General features: G+C 48.3%; 1 protein-coding gene across 1 annotated transcript in view; it reads right to left on the reverse strand.

Annotated features, from left to right (window-relative positions):
* Positions 1–23,646, reverse strand: part of ush2a (Usher syndrome 2A (autosomal recessive, mild)) — a 1,147,097-nt gene that overhangs the window by 573,310 nt on the left and 550,141 nt on the right. The window contains 3 exon segments of the mRNA XM_034188044.1: positions 802–959; positions 18,503–18,650; positions 18,736–18,898. Of these exon segments, the coding sequence (XP_034043935.1) occupies positions 802–959; positions 18,503–18,650; positions 18,736–18,898 (469 nt within the window).

Here is a 23,646-nt window from a genome sequence, read left to right on the forward strand (position 1 = left end):
TAACATGCTTGTAAGTGCAACAAAAAATGAAACCATTTGCATGATCCCACTTAGTTGTCCAGCCTGTTGTTGACCCCAACACTCATTTGTGACCCCAGTCCAACAAGAAGCAGCAAACCCATGAGAACACATTCACTTGCCCATTAAATATACATAAAAAAAAAAACATTAGAAAGATGACTGCTTCTTTTTCTTGTAGCAACAGGAAGTTCAAACATGTACTATATCGAATCAAGCGTCATTTAATACAAAAAGGCAACAAAGCACAGATTTGATTCTCCATTGAAACTTATCGGTACTCCGATCTTACAAAAGGTAGCCCTGGGGTACGTTTAATAGCAGGTTCCAGGATACATTGATACACTGCACTGGACTTTAGGACCTCTCTGAACAAGACAAATTTGCTTCTGTGACAAGCCTACACCTGTTGCAAATTTATTACATGCACTGTCATTATTGTCACGCATGAGAGATTGACAAAAGACAGCTGTGTGTCAGAGATTCTCCTTGATCCAATTCAATCACATCCAAGTTGGTTAACCCCCAGATAAACAATTTAAACAACTGAAAGAAAAAAAGACCTTAAAGATGAAAAACTGTCTTTGATGCTATAAAGCCAAAGATGTCAGAATGTAAGACTGCACATTTGGTTGCAACTTTCTCATCTGTAAGTTGTGCATTTTGTTTATGGAAATACTGATCATATGTTTATGCTTTATTTCAAAGGCAATTTGTTTATTGGCACCCCCCCCCCCCTCAGTAATTGTGCATTTGTACTGTGCTCATAAGTTATTCACTGACCACTGGTCCTTTGGCACAGCCGCGTGCTGTACAAGCCTGCAGCCTGAGAACATGTCGGCTCCATGGAGAAAGCCCATCCACCACAAAGGATCTCTGTGAAGAACTGAAGTTTGAAATCAGTGCGCCATCCATCCACACACCGTAGCTGGTTATAATGCCTGTTAAAAAAATACATGCAGTTATTACACCTGAATAATTATTATTATCCCTTTCATTAATGCACTTGGCAGTACACCAGTTTAGTGGTTAGTACTTTTGTCTCACAACAATAATGTCCCAGGTTTACTTTCAACCTGATCCTTTCTGTGGAGTTTGGATGTTCTGCTCGTGTTTGAGTGGATTCCTTCTGTGTGTTTTGGGTTCCTCCCACTTCCAAAAATATGCAGGCTAGGTGAATTGGTGACTTTAAATGGCCCGTATGTGTGAGCGAGAGTGTGGATGTATTTGTTTGTCTATGTGTATCAGCCCTGGAATAGACGGGTGGCCTGTCCAGGATGAACACCACCTTTTACCCAGTGACCACTGGGATTGCTCATGCTGTATGTTGCCACATCAACCAGAATACAAAACTGCCTTCGGTGTTGAATAACAACCACCCAGACAAACCACTGCTCTATCCCCATTTCCCTCAAGTATCCATCTATCTGTCAGGTAAAACATGCGTGTAACCTTGGCCTTTTCCAGTTGTTGGTCTCCTCACCAATGAAGCACCTGCATAATGGATCATCATGGTCAGGGAAACATGTTATATGGCCAAACATCATAGCCAACATTCCCTCACAATGTAAGTGGTATGCTTCATCTGAGTCCCCCTAAGTAATGTCTCATTTCACACAGTCACTCCAATGGTATCCAGGGACCATCTGGAGACCTAGTACCTAACACATCCAGCCATCGCCTTAGGTCACTGCATCAAAGTCTCACAGCCATACAGTAAGACAGGAAGCACCAGGACCACAAAGACTTGGCCCTTTCTTCTCTTCCAAAGGAATCGGCATCACCAGACGCTTCTGTCTTGTGACCTCATGATTCCATAAGCGCTTCCCAGATGCCTGGGAAGCGCTTATTAGGTAGCTGCAGAGTAGCTACCTAAACTCTGTAAGTGAGATAGAGTATCTCGTCAATAGTTTTACATCCTCATTGAAGACAACTTTGGATGCTGTAGCTCCTCTGAAAAAGACAGCTTTAAATCAGAAGTGCCTGACTCCGTGGTATAACTCACAAACTCGTAGCTTAAAGCAGATAACCCGTAAGTTGGAGAGGAAATGGCGTCTCACTAATTTAGAAGATCTTCACTTAGCCTGGAAAAAGAGTCTGTTGCTCTATAAAAAAGCCCTCCGTAAAGCTAGGACATCTTTCTACTCATCACTAATTGAAGAAAATAAGAACTGTTGTGTGGGCCGCTGAAGAGGAGGTACTGCTGGCCCACCACCACCAGTCGGCGCCCTGCTTGGAGTGCGGGCTTCAAGCATGAGAGGGCGCCGAGACAGAGAGTGACAGCTGTCACTCATTTACACCAGCTGTCACCAATCATCACCATCTCTACAAAAAGCCGGATCATTACTCCACCTCCTCACCGTCGAAGGTAATTCTCTGCATTTCATACTTTCTGAAGACTAATTATTGTTCTGTGTGCAGCCATATTCCTGAAGTCTGTAATTGGATTGGTGTGCAGTGAGAGTCTGCGACGTCTTCGCCTCTCACTCCATCCAAGGAGCAACTGTCAGGAGCTGCACGGGTGATTCTGTATCGGAGGTGGAGGTTTTCCCTCCGCAAAGACCTGTAGAAGAAGGATTACTGGGTGTGTGCATACACACTCACCATAACTGTTTTGTCATCTTCTGCCAGCAGTACCAGGGTCTGCAACAGAAGACGGTGACCACCTGGGGACTCAGGACTTGGCAGCTCCGGTGTTCTTCAGGCCGTTGGTGGTGGAAGCTGTGTGGGTCCCGGCTCTTCGATCGCCAGAGGTCTCCTATCTTCAAGCCTGCCCGCACGTCACCTTGTGTACAATTGGCATTATCTGTGTCTGTATTTAGTTGTGCGTTTCACAACATTAAATTGTTACTCTTTGTCTTATCCATTGTCCGTTCATTTGCGCCCCCTGTTGCGGGTCCGTGTTACGACCCTTTCCCAACAGGATTTCTCGGCCATTCGTCATGGATCCCGAGGGGCGTCAACCACAGCTTGAACAGCCAATGGGAGAACAAGGAGCGCAGGCGTCAGCAGGAGGCGTGGTAAGTGATCTGCAGCAAATCCTTACCGCTTTCACCGCTCAGTTAAATCTGGTAACCGAGCAGAATGCAGTCCTCAATCGGAGGGTGGAGGCTCTCACCGCCAGAGTGGAAGCGCGCGACTCGAGCGCTGCTGCAGTGACTCCTCCTGCTGGCTCTGGGCCACAGACAGACGTTCCACTGGCCGTTCAACAAACCCCCCCACCGTCCCCTGAAGCTTACATAAGCCCTCCAGAACCGTACGGAGGCTGTGTCGAAATGTGCGCAGACTTCTTAATGCAGTGTTCGCTCGTTTTTTCACAGCGTCCAGTTATGTATGCATCAGATGCCAGCCGGGTGGCTTATGTGATTAATTTGCTTCGAGGTGAGGCACGCGCTTGGGCTACGGCGCTTTGGGAACAGAATTCGTGGCTCCTGACGTCATACGCTGGGTTTGTACGGGAATTCAAACAGGTGTTTGATCATCCCAACAGAGGCGAGACCGCCTCCAGCGTGCTGCTGTCAATGAGACAGGGGCGCCGAAGCGCAGCTGATTATGCAGTCGACTTCCACATTGCGGCTGCGAGGTCCGGCTGGAATAATGTTGCGCTCCGCGCCGCCTTCATAAACGGACTGTCTCCAGTTCTGAAGGAGCATTTACTGGCTAAGGACGAACCGCAAGACTTCGATGGGCTTGTCAGCTTGGTTATACGTTTAGACAACCGGTTGAATGAACACCGCCGGGTGCAGGCCGGGGGGCGTGGTCGGGCACAAGCCGTCCCTCTCTCCTCCGGGTCCGAAAGGGTGTCGTCTTCCCCACGTTCCACTGCCAGAGGGCTCCGTGTGCCAACAGCTCCCCCTGCTGACGAAGCTATGGACACGAGCAGGGCCATATTAAAATCAAATATCAGACAAAGGAGGCTGGCCAGCGGGGAGTGTTTTTTCTGTGGCTCTTGTGAGCACATGTTAAAAGACTGCCCCAAACGATCAAACTCCAACGCCCATCCTTAGGTAGTGGGTTAAGGGTGGGCCATAATATGTACACAGGGAGAACCCATAAATCAGCACGAATCCCAGTAACAATCCTGAGTGGGGATTTAACCCTTCACGCCCCATCACTGTTAGACACGGGGTCAGAAGGGAATCTGCTGGACAGCAGATGGGCCAGGGAAGTAGGGCTTCCTCTGGTAGCCCTGCCTTCACCATTGACGGTACGAGCACTAGATGGCACCCTACTCCCGTTAATCACACATCAGACACAGCCAGTAACCTTGGTTGTGTCTGGGAATCACAGGGAGGAGATCGTGTTTTTTGTGACACCTTCTACCTCCCGAGTGATTCTGGGATTTGAATTGGATGGTGAAGCACAATCCCCGGATTGATTGGCCGTCTGGGGTGGTGACGCAGTGGAGCGAAACCTGCCACCGGAAGTGTCTTGGATCCTCGGTTCCACCCGGAATTACAGCTAAAGAGGAGGTCATAGTCCCCCCCAATCTGACGGCGGTGCCCGAGGTGTACCACGATCTTGCTGACGTCTTCAGCAAAGATCTGGCACTCACTCTTCCCCCGCACCGACCGTACGATTGTGCCATCGATTTGATTCCGGGCGCTGAGTACCCGTCCAGTAGATTGCACAACCTCTCACGTCTGGAACGCGAATCGATGGAGACCTACATCCGGGACTCCTTAGCCGCCGGGTTGATTCGGAACTCCACCTCCCCGATGGGTGCGGGTTTCTTTTTTGTGGGTAAAAAAGACGGCGGACTCCGTCCATGCATTGACTACAGAGGGCTGAACGAGATTACGGTTCGCAATCGATACCCGTTGCCCCTGTTAGATTCAGTGTTCACGCCCCTGCATGGACCAAAATGTTCACCAAACTTGATCTTAGGAATGCGTACCACCTGGTTCGGATCCGGAAGGGAGACGAATGGAAGACGGCATTTAACACCCCGTTAGGTCATTTTGAGTACCTGGTCATGCCGTTCGGCCTCACTAATGCCCCCGCGACGTTCCAAGCATTGGTTAATGACGTCTTGCGGGACTTCCTGCACCGGTTTGTCTTCGTATATCTGGATGATATATTCATCTTTTCTCCGGACCCTGAGTCTCATGTCCAGCATGTACGTCAGGTCCTGCAGCAGTTACTAGAAAACCGGTTGTTTGTGAAGGGCGAGAAGTGTGAGTTCCACCGCACCTCTTTGTCCTTCCTGGGGTTCATCATCTCCTCCAACTCCATCGCCCCGGATCCGGCCAAGGTTGCGGAGGTGAGAGATTGGCCCCAACCAACAAGCCGTAGGAAGCTGCAACAGTTCCTCGGCTTTGCAAATTTCTACCGGAGGTTCATTAAAGGTTACAGTCAGGTTGTTAGCCCCCTGACTGCCTGACCTCCACTAAAGTCCCCTTCACTTGGTCGGATCAGTGCGAAGCCGCGTTTAGGGAGTTGAAACGCCGGTTTTCGTCTGCACCAGTTCTGGTGCAGCCTGATCCTACTCGCCAGTTCATAGTGGAGGTGGACGCCTCTGACTCAGGGATAGGAGCCGTTCTGTCCCAGAGCGGGGAGTCCAACAAGGTTCTCCATCCATGTGCCTACTTTTCCCGCAGGTTGACCCCCGCTGAACGCAACTATGACGTGGGCAATTGGGAACTCCTCGCGGTTAAGGAGGCTCTTGAAGAGTGGAGACACCTGTTGGAGGGAGCTACGGTGCCTTTCACGGTTTTCACGGACCATCGGAACCTGGAGTACATCCGGACCGCCAAGCGGCTGAACACCAGGCAAGCCCGCTGGTCCCTGTTCTTCGGACGCTTTGACTTCCGGATCACCTACCGTCCCGGGACTAGGAACCAACAATCCGACGCACTGTCCCGGGTGCACGAAGAGGAAGCCAAGGCCGAGTTGTCAGACCCCATCGAGACCATCGTTCCCGAGTCCACTGTCATGGCCACCCTCACATGGGATGTGGAGAAGACCGTCCGGGAGGCCCTGACCAGGAACCCGGACCCGGGGAACGGTCCTAAGAACAGACTTTACGTCCCACCAGAGGCCAGAGCTGCCGTCTTGGACTTCTGCCACGGATCCAAGCTCTCCTGTCATCCCGGAGTGCGTAGGACCGTGGCAGTAGTCCAGCAGCGCTTCTGGTGGGCGTCACTGGAAGCTGACGTCCGGGACTATGTCCAGGTCTGCACCACCTGTGCCAGGGGCAAGGCGGATCATCACAAGATCAGGGGCCTCCTCCAGCCTCTGCCTGTGCCTCATCGCCCCTGGTCTCACATTGGCCTGGACTTCGTCACGGGCCTCCCGCCGTCCCAGGGTAACACCGTCATCCTCACGATAGTGGACCGGTTCTCCAAGGCGGCCCACTTCGTGGCCCTCCCGAAGCTCCCGATGGCCCAGGAGACAGCAGACCTCCTGGTCCACCACGTCGTGCGTTTGCATGGGATACCATCGGACATTGTTTCGGATCGTGGTCCCCAGTTCTCCTCGCAGGTCTGGAGGAGTTTTTGTAAGGAACTGGGGGCCACCGTGAGTCTCTCGTCCGGGTATCACCCACAGACGAACGGCCAGGCAGAGCGGGCGAACCAGGAGTTGGAACAGGCTCTCCGCTGCGTAACCTCCGCGCATTGGGCGGCTTGGAGTGACCATCTGGCCTGGATCGAGTACGCCCACAATAGCCAGGTCTCATCTGCTACCGGCCTCTCCCCTTTCGAGGCGTGTTTGGGGTATCAGCCCCCATTGTTCCCACTTGTGGAGGGAGAGGTCGGGGTCCCCTCGGTCCAGGCCCACCTGCGGAGGTGCCGCCGGGTGTGGCGGACTTCCCGTTCTGCCCTGTTGCAGGCCCGGACGAGGGCTAAGGCCCATGCAGATCACCGGCGTTCCCCGGCCCCTGCATACCAGCCGGGGCAGGAAGTGTGGTTATCAACCAAGGACATCCCTCTGCAGGTTGAATCGCAAAAGCTCAAAGACCGGTTCATTGGACCATTCTCAATACTCAAGATCCTCAGTCCGGCCGCAGTGAAGCTGAAACTCCCAGCTTCACTGCGGATTCACCCAGTGTTTCATGTCTCAAGGATAAAACCATACCACGCCTCACCACTCTGCACTCCTGGACCCGTACCACCTCCTGCCCGTATCATCGACGGGGAGCCGGCATGGACTGTTCGTCGGCTCCTGGACGTCCGTCGGAAGGGCCGGGGTTTTCAATATCTGGTGGACTGGGAGGGGTACGGACCCGAAGAACGCTCCTGGGTGAAGAGGAGCTTCATCCTGGACCCGGCCCTCCTGGCCGATTTCTACCGCCGACACCCGGACAAGCTTGGTCACTAATTGAAGAAAATAAGAACTGTTGTGTGGGCCGCTGAAGAGGAGGTACTGCTGGCCCACCACCACCAGTCGGCGCCCTGCTTGGAGTGCGGGCTTCAAGCATGAGAGGGCGCCGAGACAGAGAGTGACAGCTGTCACTCATTTACACCAGCTGTCACCAATCACCACCATCTCTACAAAAAGCCGGATCATTACTCCACCTCCTCGCCGAGAAATCAACTACCGTCGAAGGTAATTCTCTGCATTTCATACTTTCTGAAGACTAATTATTGTTCTGTGTGCAGCCATATTCCTGAAGTCTGTAATTGGATTGGCGTGCAGTGAGAGTCTGCGACGTCTTCACCTCTCACTCCATCCAAGGAGCAACTGTCAGGAGCTGCACGGGTGATTCTGTATCGGAGGTGGAGGTTTTCCCTCCGCGAAGACCTGTAGAAGAAGGATTACTGGGTGTGTGCATACACACTCACCATAACTGTTTTGTCATCTTCTGCCAGCAGTACCAGGGTCTGCAACAGAAGACGGTGACCACCTGGGGACTCAGGACTTGGCGGCTCCGGTGTTCTTCAGGCCGTTGGTGGTGGAAGCTGTGTGGGTCCCGGCTCTTCGATCGCCAGAGGTCTCCTATCTTCGAGCCTAATTATAGGCCAATCTCCAACCTTCCTTTTCTCTCAAAAATTCTTTAAAGGGTAGTTGTAAAACAGCTAACTGATCATCTGCAGAGGAATTGTTGTGTGGGCCGCTGAAGAGGAGGTACTGCTGGCCCACCACCACAAGATGGCGCCCTGCTTGGAGTGCGGGCTCCAAGCATGAGAGGGCGTCGGCTTTGCTGGAGGTGACAGCTGTCATCAATCAACACAAGCTGTCACCCATCATCACCACTACAAAGACCGGACTGCAACTCCACCTCCTCGCCGAGAAATCAACTACCATTCAGGTAATTTCTCTGCTGCCTGACAGTGTGTGTGTTTAACCTGAACTTCTATTGCAGCCGTTTTCCTGGAGTGTTTCCTTATCTGGAGGATTGGCGTTTGGTGTGACAGCGACGGCTTCGCCTCACACCCCAACTCAGATAAGTGGTTGACCAGGAGCTGCACGAGTGTGTGTGATTGGAGGTGGAGGTTCTCCCTCCTTTACTTAAGACAGACTGTGGGATTACTGAGTGTGCGAACTCACACTCATCTGGACTGTCTCTGTTTTCTGCCAGCAGTACCGGGTCTGACTGCTGAAGACAGCGGCCACCTGGGGCACAGGGCTTGGCGGCTCCGGTGTTCTTCAGCTCCGTTGGTGGTGGAAGCTGTGTGGGGATCCAGCTCTTCTCTCTCCAGGCGTATTCTATCGTCGAGCCTGCTCACACGTCACCTGGTGTATGATTGACATTTAACCATATTGTTATTGTCTGTACGTTGTTGTGCGATTCACAACATTAAATTGTTACTTTTTGGCTTATCCATTGTCCGTTCAATAACGCCCCCTGTTGTGGGTCCGTGTCACATCACTTTCACAACAGGATTTCTCGGCCAGCGTCATGGATCCTGAGGGGCATCAACCATCGCTTGAACAGCCAATGGGAGAGCGAGGTGCACAGGCAGGAGGCGTGTTGGGTGAGCTGCAGCACATCTTAACCGCCTTTGCCGCTCGGTTGGACTTAGTTACTGAGCAGAGCAGTGTTCTCAATCACAGGATAGAGGCTCTCACCGCCCAGGTGGAAGCGCGTGCTCAGGGCGCTGCTGCAGCACCTCCTCCTGCTGACAGTGTGCCAGAAACAGACATTCCGCTGGTCGTTCAACGACCCCCCCCACCTTACCCTGAAGCATACATAAGCCCTCCGGAGCCGTACGGAGGCTGTGTGGAGACGTGCGCGGACTTCTTGATGCAGTGCTCGCTCGTCTTTTCACAGCGTCCCGTCATGTACGCGTCAGACGCTAGCCGGGTGGCTTACGTTATGAATTTGCTTCGAGGAGAGGCACGCGCCTGGGCTACGGCGCTTTGGGAGCAGAATTCACGGCTCCTAACGGTTTATACTGAGTTTGTGAGGGAGTTCCGACAGGTGTTCGACCACCCTCATAGAGGCGAGACCGCTTCAAGTGTGCTGCTGTCGATAATACAGGGGCGTCGAAGCGCAGCGAAGTATGCAGTCGACTTCCGCATCGCGGCAGCGGGAGCTGGCTGGAATACTGTTGCGCTCCGCGCCGCCTTTATAAACGGACTGTCTCTGGTCCTTAAGGAGCACCTGGTGGCGAAGGACGAGCCGCAGGATTTAGATGGGCTTATCGACCTGGTTATACGGTTAGACAACCGATTAACAGAACACCGACGGGAGCGAGACGAAGGGCGTGGTCAGGCACAAGCCGTCCCTCTTCCTCCCGGGTCTGAAAGGGAGCCGACTTCCCCACGCTCCACTGCCAGGGCTCTCCACGTGACAACAGCTCCCCCTGCTGACGTTGCTATGGAAACGAGCAGGGCCAAAAAACGATCAGATCAGAGACAAAGGAGGCTGATCCGTGGAGAGTGTTTTCTCTGCAGCTCTACTGAGCACACACAGAGAGAATGCCCCAAACGATCAAAACAGCAGCACTCGTCCTTAGAGACTGGGCTAAGGGTGGGTCACAATACCCACACGGGGAAACCCCGTAAATCTGCACGAATCCCAGTCACGATCCTGAGTGGGGATTTAACCCTTCATGCCCCAGCACTGGTGGACACGGGGTCGGAGGGGAATCTGCTGGATAGCAGATGGGCAAAGGAGGTTGGGCTCCCTCTAGTGGCCTTACCATCACCATTGTCGGTGCGGGCACTAGATGGCACCCTTCTTCCACTAATCACACACCAGACTCAGCCAGTGACATTGGTGGTGTCTGGGAATCACAGGGAGGAGATTGTGTTTTATGTAACACCTTCTTCCTCCCGAGTGATTTTGGGTTTTCCATGGGTGTTAAAACACAATCCTCGGATTGATTGGCCGTCTGGGGTTGTGGTTCAGTGGAGCGAAACCTGCCACCGGGAGTGTTTAGGATCCTCGGTTCCACCTGGTGTGACAGCTAAGGAGGAGGTTTTAGTCCCCTCCAATCTGGCGGCGGTGCCAGCCGAGTACCACGACCTTGCTGACGTCTTCAGCAAGGATCTGGCACTCACGCTGCCCCCGCACCGTCCGTACGATTGTGCCATTGATTTGATACCGGGCGTTGAGTACCCGTCCAGCAGGCTGTACAACCTCTCACGTCCAGAACGCGAATCAATGGAGACCTACATCCGGGACTCGTTAGCTGCCGGGTTGATCCGGAACTCCACCTCCCCGATGGGTGCTGGTTTCTTTTTGTGGGCAAGAAGGACGGCGGACTCCGTCCATGCATTGATTACAGAGGGCTGAACGAGATCACGGTTCGCAACCGATACCCGTTACCTCTGTTGGATTCAGTGTTCACGCCCCTGCATGGAGCCAAAATTTTCACGAAATTGGATCTTAGGAATGCTTATCACCTGGTTCGGATCCGGGAGGGAGACGAGTGGAAGACGACATTTAACACCCCGTTAGGTCACTTTGAGTACCTGGTCATGCCGTTCGGCCACACCAATGCGCCCGCGACGTTCCAAGCATTGGTTAATGACGTCTTGCGGGACTTCCTGCATTGGTTTGTCTTCGTATATCTAGACGATATACTCATCTTTTCTCCGGATCCTGAGACCCATGTTAAGCATGTACGTCAGGTCCTACAGCGGTTGTTGGAGAACCAGCTGTTTGTGAAGGGCGAGAAGTGTGAGTTCCACCACACTTCTTTGTCCTTCTTGGGGTTCATCATCTCCTCCAACTCCATCGCCCCTGATCCGGCCAAGGTTGCGGCGGTGAGAGATTGGCCCCAACCAACGAAACGTAGGAAACTACAACAGTTCCTCGGTTTTGCAAATTTCTACCGGAGGTCCATCAAGGGCTACGGTCAGGTAGTTAGCCCCCTGACAGCCCTGACCTCCACAAAAGTCCCCTTCACCTGGTCGGATCGGTGCGAAGCCGCGTTTAGGGAGTTGAAACGCCGGTTCTCGACTGCACCGGTTCTGGTGCAGCCCGATCCCAAGCGCCAGTTTGTTGTTGAAGTGGATGCCTCTGACTCAGGGATAGGAGCCGTGCTATCCCAGAGCGGAGAGTCCGACAAGGTTCTCCATCCATGTGCCTACTTTTCCCGTAGGTTGACCCCAGCTGAACGGAACTATGATGTCGGCAATCGGGAACTTCTTGCGGTGAAGGAGGCTCTTGAAGAGTGGAGACACCTGTTGGAGGGAGCATCGGTACCATTTACAGTTTTCACGGACCATCAAAACCTGGAGTACATCCGGACCGCGAAGCGTCTGAACCCCAGGCAAGCCCGCTGGTCGCTGTTCTTCGGGCGTTTTGACTTCCAGATCACCTACCGCCCCGGGACAAAGAACCAACGATCTGACGCCCTGTCCCGGGTGCACGAAGAGGAGGTCAAGACCGAGCTGTCAGACCCCCCTGAAACCATCATCCCCGAGTCCACTGTCGTGGCCGCCCTTACCTGGGACGTGGAGAAGACCGTCCGGGAGGCCCTGACACGGAGCCCGGACCCGGGGACCGGTCCGAAGAACAAACTGTACGTCCCACAAGAGGCCAGGGCTGCGGTCCTTGACTTCGGTCACGGTTCCAAGCTCTCCTGTCATCCAGGCGTGCGAAGAACCGTGGCAGTGGTCCAGCAGCGCCTCTGGTGGGCGTCTATGGAAGCCGACGTCCAGGAGTATGTCCAGGCCTGCACCACCTGCGCCAGGGGCAAAGCTGACCACCACAAGGCCCAAGGCCTCCTCCAGCCTCTGCCAGTGCCTCGTCGCCCCTGGTCTGATATCGGCCTGGACTTTGTGACGGGCCTCCCGCCGTCCCAGGGAAACACCACCATCCTAACGATAGTGGACCGGTTCTCCAAGGCGGCCCACTTCGTGGCCCTCCCGAAGCTCCCGACGGCCCAGGAGACTGCAGACCTCCTGGTCCACCACGTCGTGCGTCTGCATGGGATTCCATCAGACATTGTCTCGGATCGTGGTCCTCAGTTCTCCTCCCAGGTCTGGCGGAGTTTCTGTAGGGAACTGGGGGCCACCGTCAGTCTCTCGTCTGGTTACCAACCCAGACGAACGGGCAGGCAGTGCGGACAAACCAGGAACTGGAGCAGGCCCGCCGTTGCGTGACCTCCGCGCACCCGACGGCCTGGAGTGACCATCTGGCCTGGATCGAGTATGCTCATAACAGCCAAGTCTCGTCTGCCACCGGCCTCTCCCCATTTTAAGTGTGTTTGTTGTACCAGCCCCCATTGTTCCCGCTAGTGGAGGGAGAGGTCGGGGTGCCCTCGGTCCAAGCCCATCTGATAAGGTGCCATCGGGTGTGGCGTACCACCCGCTCTGCCCTGCTCAAAGCCCGGATGAGGGCCAAGAACCATGCAGACCGCCGGCGTGCCCCGGCCCCTGCGTACCAGCCTGGGCAGGAGGTTTGGCTTTCCACAAAGGACATTCCCCTGCAAGTGGAATCCCACAAGTTGAAGGACAGATACATCAGACCTTTCCCCATCCTCAAGGTCCTCAGTCCAGCCGCAGTGAAGCTGGCAGCTTCAGCTTCACTGCGGATCCACCCGGTTTTCCATGTGTCCCACATCAAACCTCACCACGTGTCACCCCTCTGTACCCGCGGACCGGCGCCGCCTCCTGCCCGGATCATCGACGGGGAGCCGGCTTGGACCGTGCGCCGGCTTGGACCGTGCGCCGGCTCCTGGACGTCCGTCGGAAGGGCCGGGGGTTCCAGTATTTGGTGGACTGGGAGGGGTATGGACCCGAAGAACGCTCCTGGGTGAAGAGGAGCTTCATCCTGGACCCGGCCCTCCTGGCTGACTTCTACCGGCGGCACCCGGACAAGCCTGGTCGGGCGCCAGGAGGCGCCCGTTAAGGGGAGGGTCCTGTTGTGTGGGCCACTGAAGAGGAGGTACTGCTGGCCCACCACCACAAGATGGCGCCCTGCTTGGAGTGCGAGCTCCAAGCACGAGAGGGCGTCGGCGTTGCTGGAGGTGACAGCTGTCATCAATCAACACAAGCTGTCACCCATCATCACCACTACAAAGACCGGACTGCAACTCCACCTCCTCGCCGAGAAATCAACTACCATTCAGGTAATTTCTCTGCTGCCTGACACTGTGTGTGTTTAACCTGAACTTCTATTGCAGCCGTTTTCCTGGAGTGTTTCCTTATCTGGAGGATTGGCGTTTGGTGTGACAGCGACGGCTTCGCCTCACACCCCAACTCAGATAAGTGGTTGACCAGGAGCTGCACAAGTGTGTGTGATTGGAGGTGGAGGTTCTCCCTCCTTTACTTAAGACAGACTGTGGGATTACTGAGTGTGCGAACTCACACTCATCTGGACTGTCTCTGTTTTCTGCCAGCAGTACCGGGTCTGACTGCTGAAGACAGCGGCCACCTGGGGCGCAGGGCTTGGCGGCTCCGGTGTTCTTCAGCTCCGTTGGTGGTGGAAGCTGTGTGGGATCCAGCTCTTCTCTCTCCAGGCGTCTTCTATCGTCGAGCCTGCCCACACGTCACCTGGTGTATGATTGACAGTCCACCATATTGTTATTGTCTGTACGTTGTTGTGCGATTCACAACATTAAATTGTTACTTTTTGGCTTATCCATTGTCCGTTCATTAACGCCCCCTGTTGTGGGTCCGTGTCACGTCACTTTCACAACAGGAATGGTCTATTTGAAGAGTTTCAGTCAGGTTTTAGAATTCATCATAGTACAGAAACAGCATTAGTGAAGGTTACAAATGATCTTCTTATGGCCTCGGACAGTGGACTCGTCTCTGTGCTTGTTCTGTTAGACCTCGGTGCTGCTTTTGATACTGTTGACCATAAAATTTTATTACAGAGATTAGAGCATGCCATAGGTATTAAAGGCACTGCGCTGCGGTGGTTTGAATCATATTTGTCTAATAGATTACAATTTGTTCATGTAAATGGGGAATCTTCTTCACAGACTAAAGTTAATTATGGAGTTCCACAAGGTTCTGTGCTAGGACCAATTTTATTCACTTTATACATGCTTCCCTTAGGCAGTATTATTAGACAGTATTGCTTAAATTTTCATTGTTACGCAGATGATACCCAGCTTTATCTATCCATGAAGCCAGAGGACACACACCAATTAGCTAAACTGCAGGATTGTCTTACAGACATAAAGACATGGATGACCTCTAATTTCCTGCTTTTAAACTCAGATAAAACTGAAGTTATTGTACTTGGCCCCACAAATCTTAGAAACATGGTGTCTAACCAGATCCTTACTCTGGATGGCATTACCCTGACCTCTAGTAATACTGTGAGAAATCTTGGAGTCATTTTTGATCAGGATATGTCATTCAAAGCGCATATTAAGCAAATATGTAGGACTGCTTTTTTGCATTTACGCAATATCTCTAAAATTAGAAAGGTCTTGTCTCAGAGTGATGCTGAAAAACTAATTCATGCATTTATTTCCTCTAGGCTGGACTTTTGTAATTCATTATTATCAGGTTGTCCTAAAAGTTCCCTAAAAAGCCTTCAGTTAATTCAAAATGCTGCAGCTAGAGTACAAACGGGGACTAGAAGGAGAGAGCATATCTCACCCATATTGGCCTGTCTTCATTGGCTTCCTGTTAATTCTAGAATAGAATTTAAAATTCTTCTTCTTACTTATAAGGTTTTGAATAATCAGGTCCCATCTTATCTTAGGGACCTCGTAGTACCATATCACCCCAATAGAGCGCTTCGCTCTCAGACTGCAGGCTTACTTGTAGTTCCTAGGGTTTGTAAGAGTAGAATGGGAGGCAGAGCCTTCAGCTTTCAGGCTCCTCTCCTGTGGAACCAGCTCCCAATTCAGATCAGGGAGACAGACACCCTCTCTACTTTTAAGATTAGGCTTAAAACTTTCCTTTTTGCTAAAGCTTATAGTTAGGGCTGGATCAGGTGACCCTGAACCATCCCTTAGTTATGCTGCTATAGACGTAGACTGCTGGGGGGTTCCCATGATGCACTGTTTCTTTCTCTTTTTGCTCTGTATGCACCACTCTGCATTTAATCATTAGTGATCGATCTCTGCTCCCCTCCACAGCATGTCTTTTTCCTGGTTCTCTCCCTCAGCCCCAACCAGTCCCAGCAGAAGACTGCCCCTCCCTGAGCCTGGTTCTGCTGGAGGTTTCTTCCTGTTAAAAGGGAGTTTTTCCTTCCCACTGTAGCCAAGTGCTTGCTCACAGGGGGTCGTTTTGACCGTTGGGGTTTTACATAATTATTGTATGGCCTTGCCTTACAATATAAAGCGCCTTGGGGCAACTGTTTGTTGTGATTTGGCGCTATATAAAAAAAAAATTGATTGAATTGAAATTGATTGATCTCTAGATCTAAAAGGCTGAGGACCCAGAGACATGCATGTACACACGGAAGTACATGTACAGACAGCACATACACTCCTCACATGCACAAAAGGGAACACACACACTCAAACATAGGGACACAAGCATAATAATCATGTTACATCCATCTAATAAAAAAAGAAAGAAAAAGAAACAATACGGTTCCAAATGTGCTTAATAAAATAATAAAAATGCATACAGGAGGCTCAAAAGATCATGGCTAAGAACTAAGAGTCTATTCTGCTTTAATCATGTGTGGGTTTTATTACTGCTCAATGTAGATATACACATCTGTCAGGGAAATGAAGACACAAAAACCCCACCAACACCAACTACATCTGGGAAGCTCTTAATGTGGCCAATCACACGTATGAGTGTGTGTATGCATGTGTCATCCATGTGTGCGTGAATAAGCCCATATCAGTACAGGTTGTAATAAAGACAGGTTGGAAAATGAAGCAGCGAACACATAACAGGTTTATTTCCCCCTCTTTGTCTGCGTGTTGCCCCGACCTAATCCCCGAGAGGATTATCCCCCACAAATCCCTACGGAATTGGGCAGAAGGGGGAGGGGGTGGGTGGGAGAGGGAGAGAGAGAGAGAGACAATATTGCAGAAGATCTCTGCTCTGGAAACCCATCAACATCATTATCATTGTTGCTGCCTATTTAAAAAAAAATGAAAATGAAAAACTAAAAAAAACCCATTGAGGGCTTCTCTTTTAAACGAAGAAATTAAATCTTTTTAAGCAAGATAATCTGGTAATCATGATTAAGTGTCTTCATAGTTATAAATTTCTGTCACCAAATGAGGAAAGCTTTAAGTAATTTATCCGGGCTAATATGCACACACATTCCAGGGTTTATGGTGTGAAATGCACTTATGCAGCATTAATGCATAAAACACACACGCGTCACATTACACACACACACACGCAGAATTATACATAGCTTAACTAGCATGGTGGCAATATCTGATAATGCACGTGTGTGTTGCATGTTTGCGACAGTGAACTGGGCTCAGGACTCCGAAGATTTCTTCACAGCTTTTTTCTTTTAAAATGAAGCCATAATTAATTAACAGATTTCTCAAGGTGTAGGTCAGAAAAAATACACAATAATCACAATGTTTTCCGTTGATGTTATTGTCCAAACAGGCTTTTTAAAAAAGACTTTATGCAGTCAGCACCCTTCATGAGAATGTGTTTGACTGATTACGACCATTAGAACGAGACTGTCTTTAACTTACATTTTTACACACACACACACACACACACACACACACACACACACACACACACACACACACACACACACACATACACACACACACACACACACACACACACACACACACACACACACACACAAATATGTGTGTAAATATGACAGTTACATTTCAATTTCATAATTAATTATTTCATGATACATGCAAAACATTAAAATGAATCAAATGCTTCCAATGATGATTAACATCATGTATCACAATCACGAGTCATACAAAAAGCTTTTGCTTTTAAAAAACATACTGTATAAAACTTAAAATTTAAGTTAACAATGCTGATTTTATAGGGAACAGTTTGCTTTCACTGTTTAGAACTTTTAAAATATTGTATTCTTGTCATTTAAGACATTTTGTTTTTGCTTTCAGTTGCCCCATTAGGATTTGGTTTTACATCGAGTGCACTTCCTGGTGTCACTTCAGTTCTGCATGGAGAAATCTGTGCAGCTTTTGAAGTCTTTCAGCCAAGTACCAAACAGGACCAATTCTGCTTAACCTCTGAGATATGAGAAGGTCAGGTGTACAGAGTGACACACCATTTGTCGCACTTCAGATGCCAGTTTAAAAATGGTTGTGTGCCGATGATTTAGAGTAAAGGGATTTTAAGCTGTAGATTGAACTGTTTTCTGCTCAGCAAGTTTTGAATTCCAATGTATTAAGCAACATTCCCTCAGATTATAACTGTACACGCTACTGAGGCTTTTCACTGGGACAGGTGTAAATGATCACTTATCTAGAAGGTTCAGTGGATTCCAGCTCAGTTCCAGACTCACACCCACACTTCACCACACACACCCTGACTAATCTCAGTGTTTTGAATTTGAATTGGCTCCAAGCAAACAAGAAAAAAGTGAGACGATGAGAAAAAAAATGAGTGCAGAAGGCAGCTCCTGCGAGTCTGTGCGCTCCCAGCTTGCAGTTCTCTATTCAGTCAAAAGGGAGCACTTTTCATCCACTTAACAGCGCTCCGTGAAGCAGTGGCCTCTCACTCGCTGCCTCCGTTAGTCTGTCACAAACTGTAATCTGTCTCGCCGTGTCTCTGTCCCTTACATCCCATAATTTGGCTTCTATTTATTCCCTCATATTCATTTGATCTCCATCTCCCTGCCACTTTCTCATCTGCTGGAAAATGTACAGTGTTTACTAAAAAAAAAACAAAAAAAAAAACAATTTCCATGACCGATATTATTACACTTTAGGTTACCTTTTGTTCAGCAGTTCAGTTTGACACTAACAACAGGATGACACATCCATCACCTTCAAACAGATTCTTGCAAAAGCTTCTCTTTTTACATTTTTAAATTGCTCACGTCATTCAGCTATTCAAAAAATGCAGTGAAAACTATAATCAAACGTATCAAACTAAATTGTAATCAAAGAAGCAAAACAAAAAAGTGATCTGTACACTGAAGACCTTGTGTATGTGCGTCTGCGTGCTTGTGCAGGAGATGAGTAGGTCCGCTCACCGTTGGGATTGTCGGGAGTTGACCAGCTGACTTTGACTGCAAAAGGAGACAAAGAGGTGACCAGTGGAGCTGGAACATTCTCAGGAGTGCTCTCCTCAGTCTGGGCCTGGCTGGGAGGGCTCAGTGTACACCCACCTCCTGTACAGGCCTAACATGCACAAACACATGAACATTCAGGCATAATGACAAGTTTAATTGTGCTAAATGAATAGAAAGTGGTTGTATGTCCTCACAGACACTCTGAGGGTGTAGGATGTCCCAGGGGTCAGGTTTCGTAGTGTGTGCTCTTCAAAAAGTTCTGAAGTGTTGAAGACAAGTATGGGCTCTGCACCACCACAGGAAAGGAAGACTGAATAGAACTCCAACACCCCATTGACCTGAGAGGGTCGTGACCATCTGGATAGGAAGAAAAGGAATCAGAAGTAGGTACCAGAGTTTGCAGGTTCTGGATATAGGCTTAGATGTTCAAACTTTATGTGCCTTTGCAACATGACTGCATTTACAAAAAGAAACTGATTCCATCTGCTTAAAGTGATGCTAATCAGTGAAATCACCTGGTGGAGTGGTTGCAAAGAAAACCTGTACCCTCACTGCTCTTTCTGGAACGAGTTGAATACCCCTGTACTAACATGTTGCCAGTGGGGATCCACAGGTTCTAGATTGGGCAGTGTTTATAAATAGGCAGTTGACATTTTTCAGGGGTGGCAATAAATTAAGCAAAGCTTGTATAATGAGTTGGAATGGCGTGTGAGTCCAGAATGTTTTAGAACGTTAGACCGCAACAATTTTTAGAAGAGGAACTCAACCCTTTTATTTCCCGTTAATTATGTAATTTTTTTAATGTTAATTTACTGTCTTAATGTATTTATAAATTGTTTAAGTTCTTTTTGTCATACACATTATTATTATTATTTAACTATTACTTCTATTTTGTTATTTGATTTTTAAATGGACCACAATAGAAGTGTTTTCACTTTCTTGTATGTATTTTTAACATATTTACAATTATATTATATACTTACACTGAACTTACTAAATAAGATCATGCACACTTATGCTTTTAATATATAGATGATTTACTGCTTCCTGCTGGATTGGCGTGTGAGTCTAGAACGTAAATATAAATGTCCATGGTTCAGTGTTGTTAGCTAATATATTTAGTTTCTCTAAAAATATTAGTCCTATCAATGTTTGGTTTTGGTGCCATTCATCATTGACCCAAAATACATAAACGGCAAATGTCAGCTCTCCACAGTTTGTGCATGATCAAAATTGCACGCAAGCATGCAGAGCTTTTTGTCTTTGCTACGTTCTGCTGTAAGCAGGTGCTTTTAATTTGACAAACAGAGACGGTGGTGGAAGACATGAAAAGCCCAACACTTTTCACTTACGGTACCGGAGCATGACACTTAAGTCACTCAAGGTAACAGCAACATAACACTTAACTGAATAAACCAACAGAACTACAAAAACACAATAAATCAATAACACTAACAAAACTGTTAAACTAACATGAACCACAAAAACAACATTTAAAACCCTAAAACCTTGAACTCCCATGGTGCATTGCAGCACAATGTCCATTGTTTACCGGTTAGCAATAATTGCTAATTTTGCAAAAAACACTTGTCCTATCAGCTTTTCATTTTTGCAGCATTCATCCTTGACCCAAAATACATAAGCATTCCAAATGGAAAATGTCAGGTCTCCCCGGTTTCGTCTCCCCGGTTTTGCTGTGATCGAAGCCATATACATGCATGCACGCACGCACACAGAGGCCACTTGGCTATTATAATATATATATATATATATATATATATATATATATATATATATATATATATATATATATATATATATATATATATGTACAGTGAGGAAAATAAGTATTTGAACACCCTGTGGTTTTGCAAGTTCTCTCACTTAGAAATCATGGAGGGGTCTGAAATTTTCATCTTAGGTGCATGTCCACTGTGAGAGACATAATCTAAAAAAAAAAAAAAAAAAAACGGAAATCACAATGTATGATTTTTTTAATAATTTATTTGTATGTTACTGCTGCAAATAAGTATTTGAACACCTGTGAAAATCAATGTTAATATTTGGTCCAGTAGCCTTTGTTTGCAATTACAGAGGTCAAACGTTTCCTGTAGTTTTTCACCAGGTTTTCACACACTGCAGCAGGGATTTTGGTCCACTCCGCCATACAGATCTTCTCCAGATCTTTCAGGTTTGGAGTTTCAGCTCCCTCCAAAGATTTTCTATTGAATTCAGGTCTGGAGTCTAGCCAGGCCACTCCAGGACTTTGAAATGCTTCTTACGGAGCCCCTCCTTAGTTGCCCTGGCTGTGTGTTTGTGGTCACTGTCATGCTGGAAGACCCAGTCATGACCCATCTTCAATGCTCTTACTGAGGGAAGGAGGTTGTTTGCCAAAATCTCGCAATACATGACCCCATCCATCCTCCCTTCAATACGGTGCAGTCGTCCTGTCCCCCAGAGTATGGTGTTTCCACCCCCATGCTTCACGGTTGGGATGGTTTTGTCTTGGGGTTGTTCTCATCCTCTAAACATGGTAAGTGGAGTTGAATCCAAAAAGCTCTATTCTGGTCTCATCTGACCACATGACCTTCTCCCATGCCTCCTCTGGATCATCCAGATGGTCACTGGTGAACTTCAAATGGGCCTGGACATGTGCTGGCTTGAGCAGGGGGATGTTGCTGCACTGCAGGATTTTAAACCATGACAGCATCATGTGTTACTAATGTAATCTTTGTGACTGTGGTCCCAGTTCTCTTTAAATCATTGACCAGGTCCTCGTGTGTAATTCTGAGCTTTCTCAGAATCATCCTTACCCCACAAAGTGAGATCTTGCATGGAATCCCAGACCGAGGGAGATTCACAGTCATCTTGTTTTTATTCCACTTTCTAATAAATAATCATAACAGTTGTTGTTCTACCAAGCTGCTTGCCTGTTGTCCTGTAGTCCATCCCAGCCTTGTGCAGGTCTACAGTTTTGTCCCTGGTGTCCTTAGACAGCTCTTTGATTTTGGCTATGGTGGACAGGTTGGAGTGTGATTGACCGAGTGTGTGAACAGGTGTCTTTTATACAGGTAACAAGTTCAAACAGGTGCAATTAATACAGGTAAAGAGTGCAGAATAAGAGGGCTTCTTAAAGAAAAATTAACAGGTCTGTGTGAGCCAGAATTCTTGCTGGTTGGTAGGTGTTCAAATATTTATTTGCAGCAGTAACATACAAATAATTTATTAAAAATCATACATTGTGATTTCCGGATTTTTTTTTTTAGATTATGTCTCTCACAGTGGACATGCACCTAAGATGAAAATTTCAGACCGCTCCATGATTTCTAAGTGGGAGAACTTGCAAAACCGCAGGGTGTTCAAATACTTATTTTCCTCACTATATATATATATATATATATATATATATATATATATATATATATATATATATATATATATATATACACACTCAACAAAAATATAAACGCAATACTTTTGGTTTTGCTCCCATTTTGTATGAGATGAACTCAAAGATCTAAAACTTTTTCCACATACACAATATCACCATTTCCCTCAAATATTGTTCACAAACCAGACGAACTCTGTGATATTGAGCACTTCTCCTTTGCTGAGATAATCCATCCCACCTCACAGGTGTGCCATACCAAGATGCTGATTAGACACCATGATTAGTGCAGAGGTGTGCCTTAGACTGCCCACAATAAAAGGCCACTCTGAAAGGTGCAGTTTTATCACACAGCACAATCCCACAGATGTCGCAAGATTTGAGGGAGCGTGCAATTGGCATGCTGACAGCAGGAATGTCAACCAGAGCTGTTGCTCGTGTATTGAATGTTCATTTCTCTACCATAAGCCGTCTCCAAAGGCGTTTCAGAGAATTTGGCAGTACATCCAACCAGCCTCACAACCGCAGACCACGTGTAACCACACCAGCCCAGGACCTCCACATCCAGCATGTTCACCTCCAAGATCGTCTGAGACCAGCCACTCGGACAGCTGCTGAAACAATCGGTTTGCATAACCAAAGAATGTCTGCACAAACTGTCAGAAACCATCTCAGGGAAGCTCATCTGCATGCTCGTCGTCCTCATCGGGGTCTCAACCTGACTCCAGTTCGTCGTTGCAACTTTGCACAGCCATTGAAGAGAAGTGGACCAACATTCCACAGGCCACAATTGACAACCTGATCAACTCTATGCGAAGGAGATGTGTTGCACTGCATGAGGCAAATGGTGGTCACACCAGATACTGACTGGTATCCCCCCCAATAAAACAAAACTGCACCTTTCAGAGTGGCCTTTTATTGTGGACAGTCTAAGGCACACCTGTGCACTAATCATGGTGTCTAATCAGCATCTTGATATGGCACACCTGTGAGGTGGGATGGATTATCTCAGCAAAGGAGAAGTGCTCACTATCACAGATTTAGACTGATTTGTGTAACAATATTTGAGGGAAATGGTGATATTGTGTATGTGGAAAAGGTTTTAGATCTTTGAGTTCATCTCATACAAAATGGGAGCAAAACCAAAAGTGTTGCGTTTATATTTTTGTTGAGTATATATAATTTTTCTTATTGACAACACTGCTGCACTATAGTGGGAGATTTAATGAACAGAAGAAAAGAATATGTCACCCAGCAGAGTTCTACTGTATGGAAATAAAAGCTATATAAGACAGTAAAGGTTTTTTTTTTATTCTTTGTTGGACTGGATGTTTCAGGCAAAATGTTGATAACAATAATAAACTTAAACAATAAAGAAATAATGAAAGCCACTAGTGGGGATGGTGCTTATCCTGCACATAATACATGTGTTGTTGTGAAAGTTTTTTTCAGAGGAAAAAGAGTGCCGTCTTGCACAGCCTCCACAAAAAGGACCGGTACTCCTGCAAACACTCACAATAAACTGATTTACAAAATACCACAAAAAGGCTGAGGATATTACCTCTAATGAAGTACGATATCTCGGCGATGAGGTGGAGATGACATCTGGGTTTTATGGAGTGCGATGATGTAGTGTGACAGCTGTCAGGAATTAATGTGTGACAGCTGTCACTCCCGGCTGTGTCCGTGGCGGCAGCGCCCTCTCGTGCCTGAAGCC

Source organism: Thalassophryne amazonica, chromosome 2, assembly GCF_902500255.1.
Source record: "Thalassophryne amazonica chromosome 2, fThaAma1.1, whole genome shotgun sequence".
In the NCBI taxonomy this organism is placed as follows: domain Eukaryota; kingdom Metazoa; phylum Chordata; class Actinopteri; order Batrachoidiformes; family Batrachoididae; genus Thalassophryne; species Thalassophryne amazonica.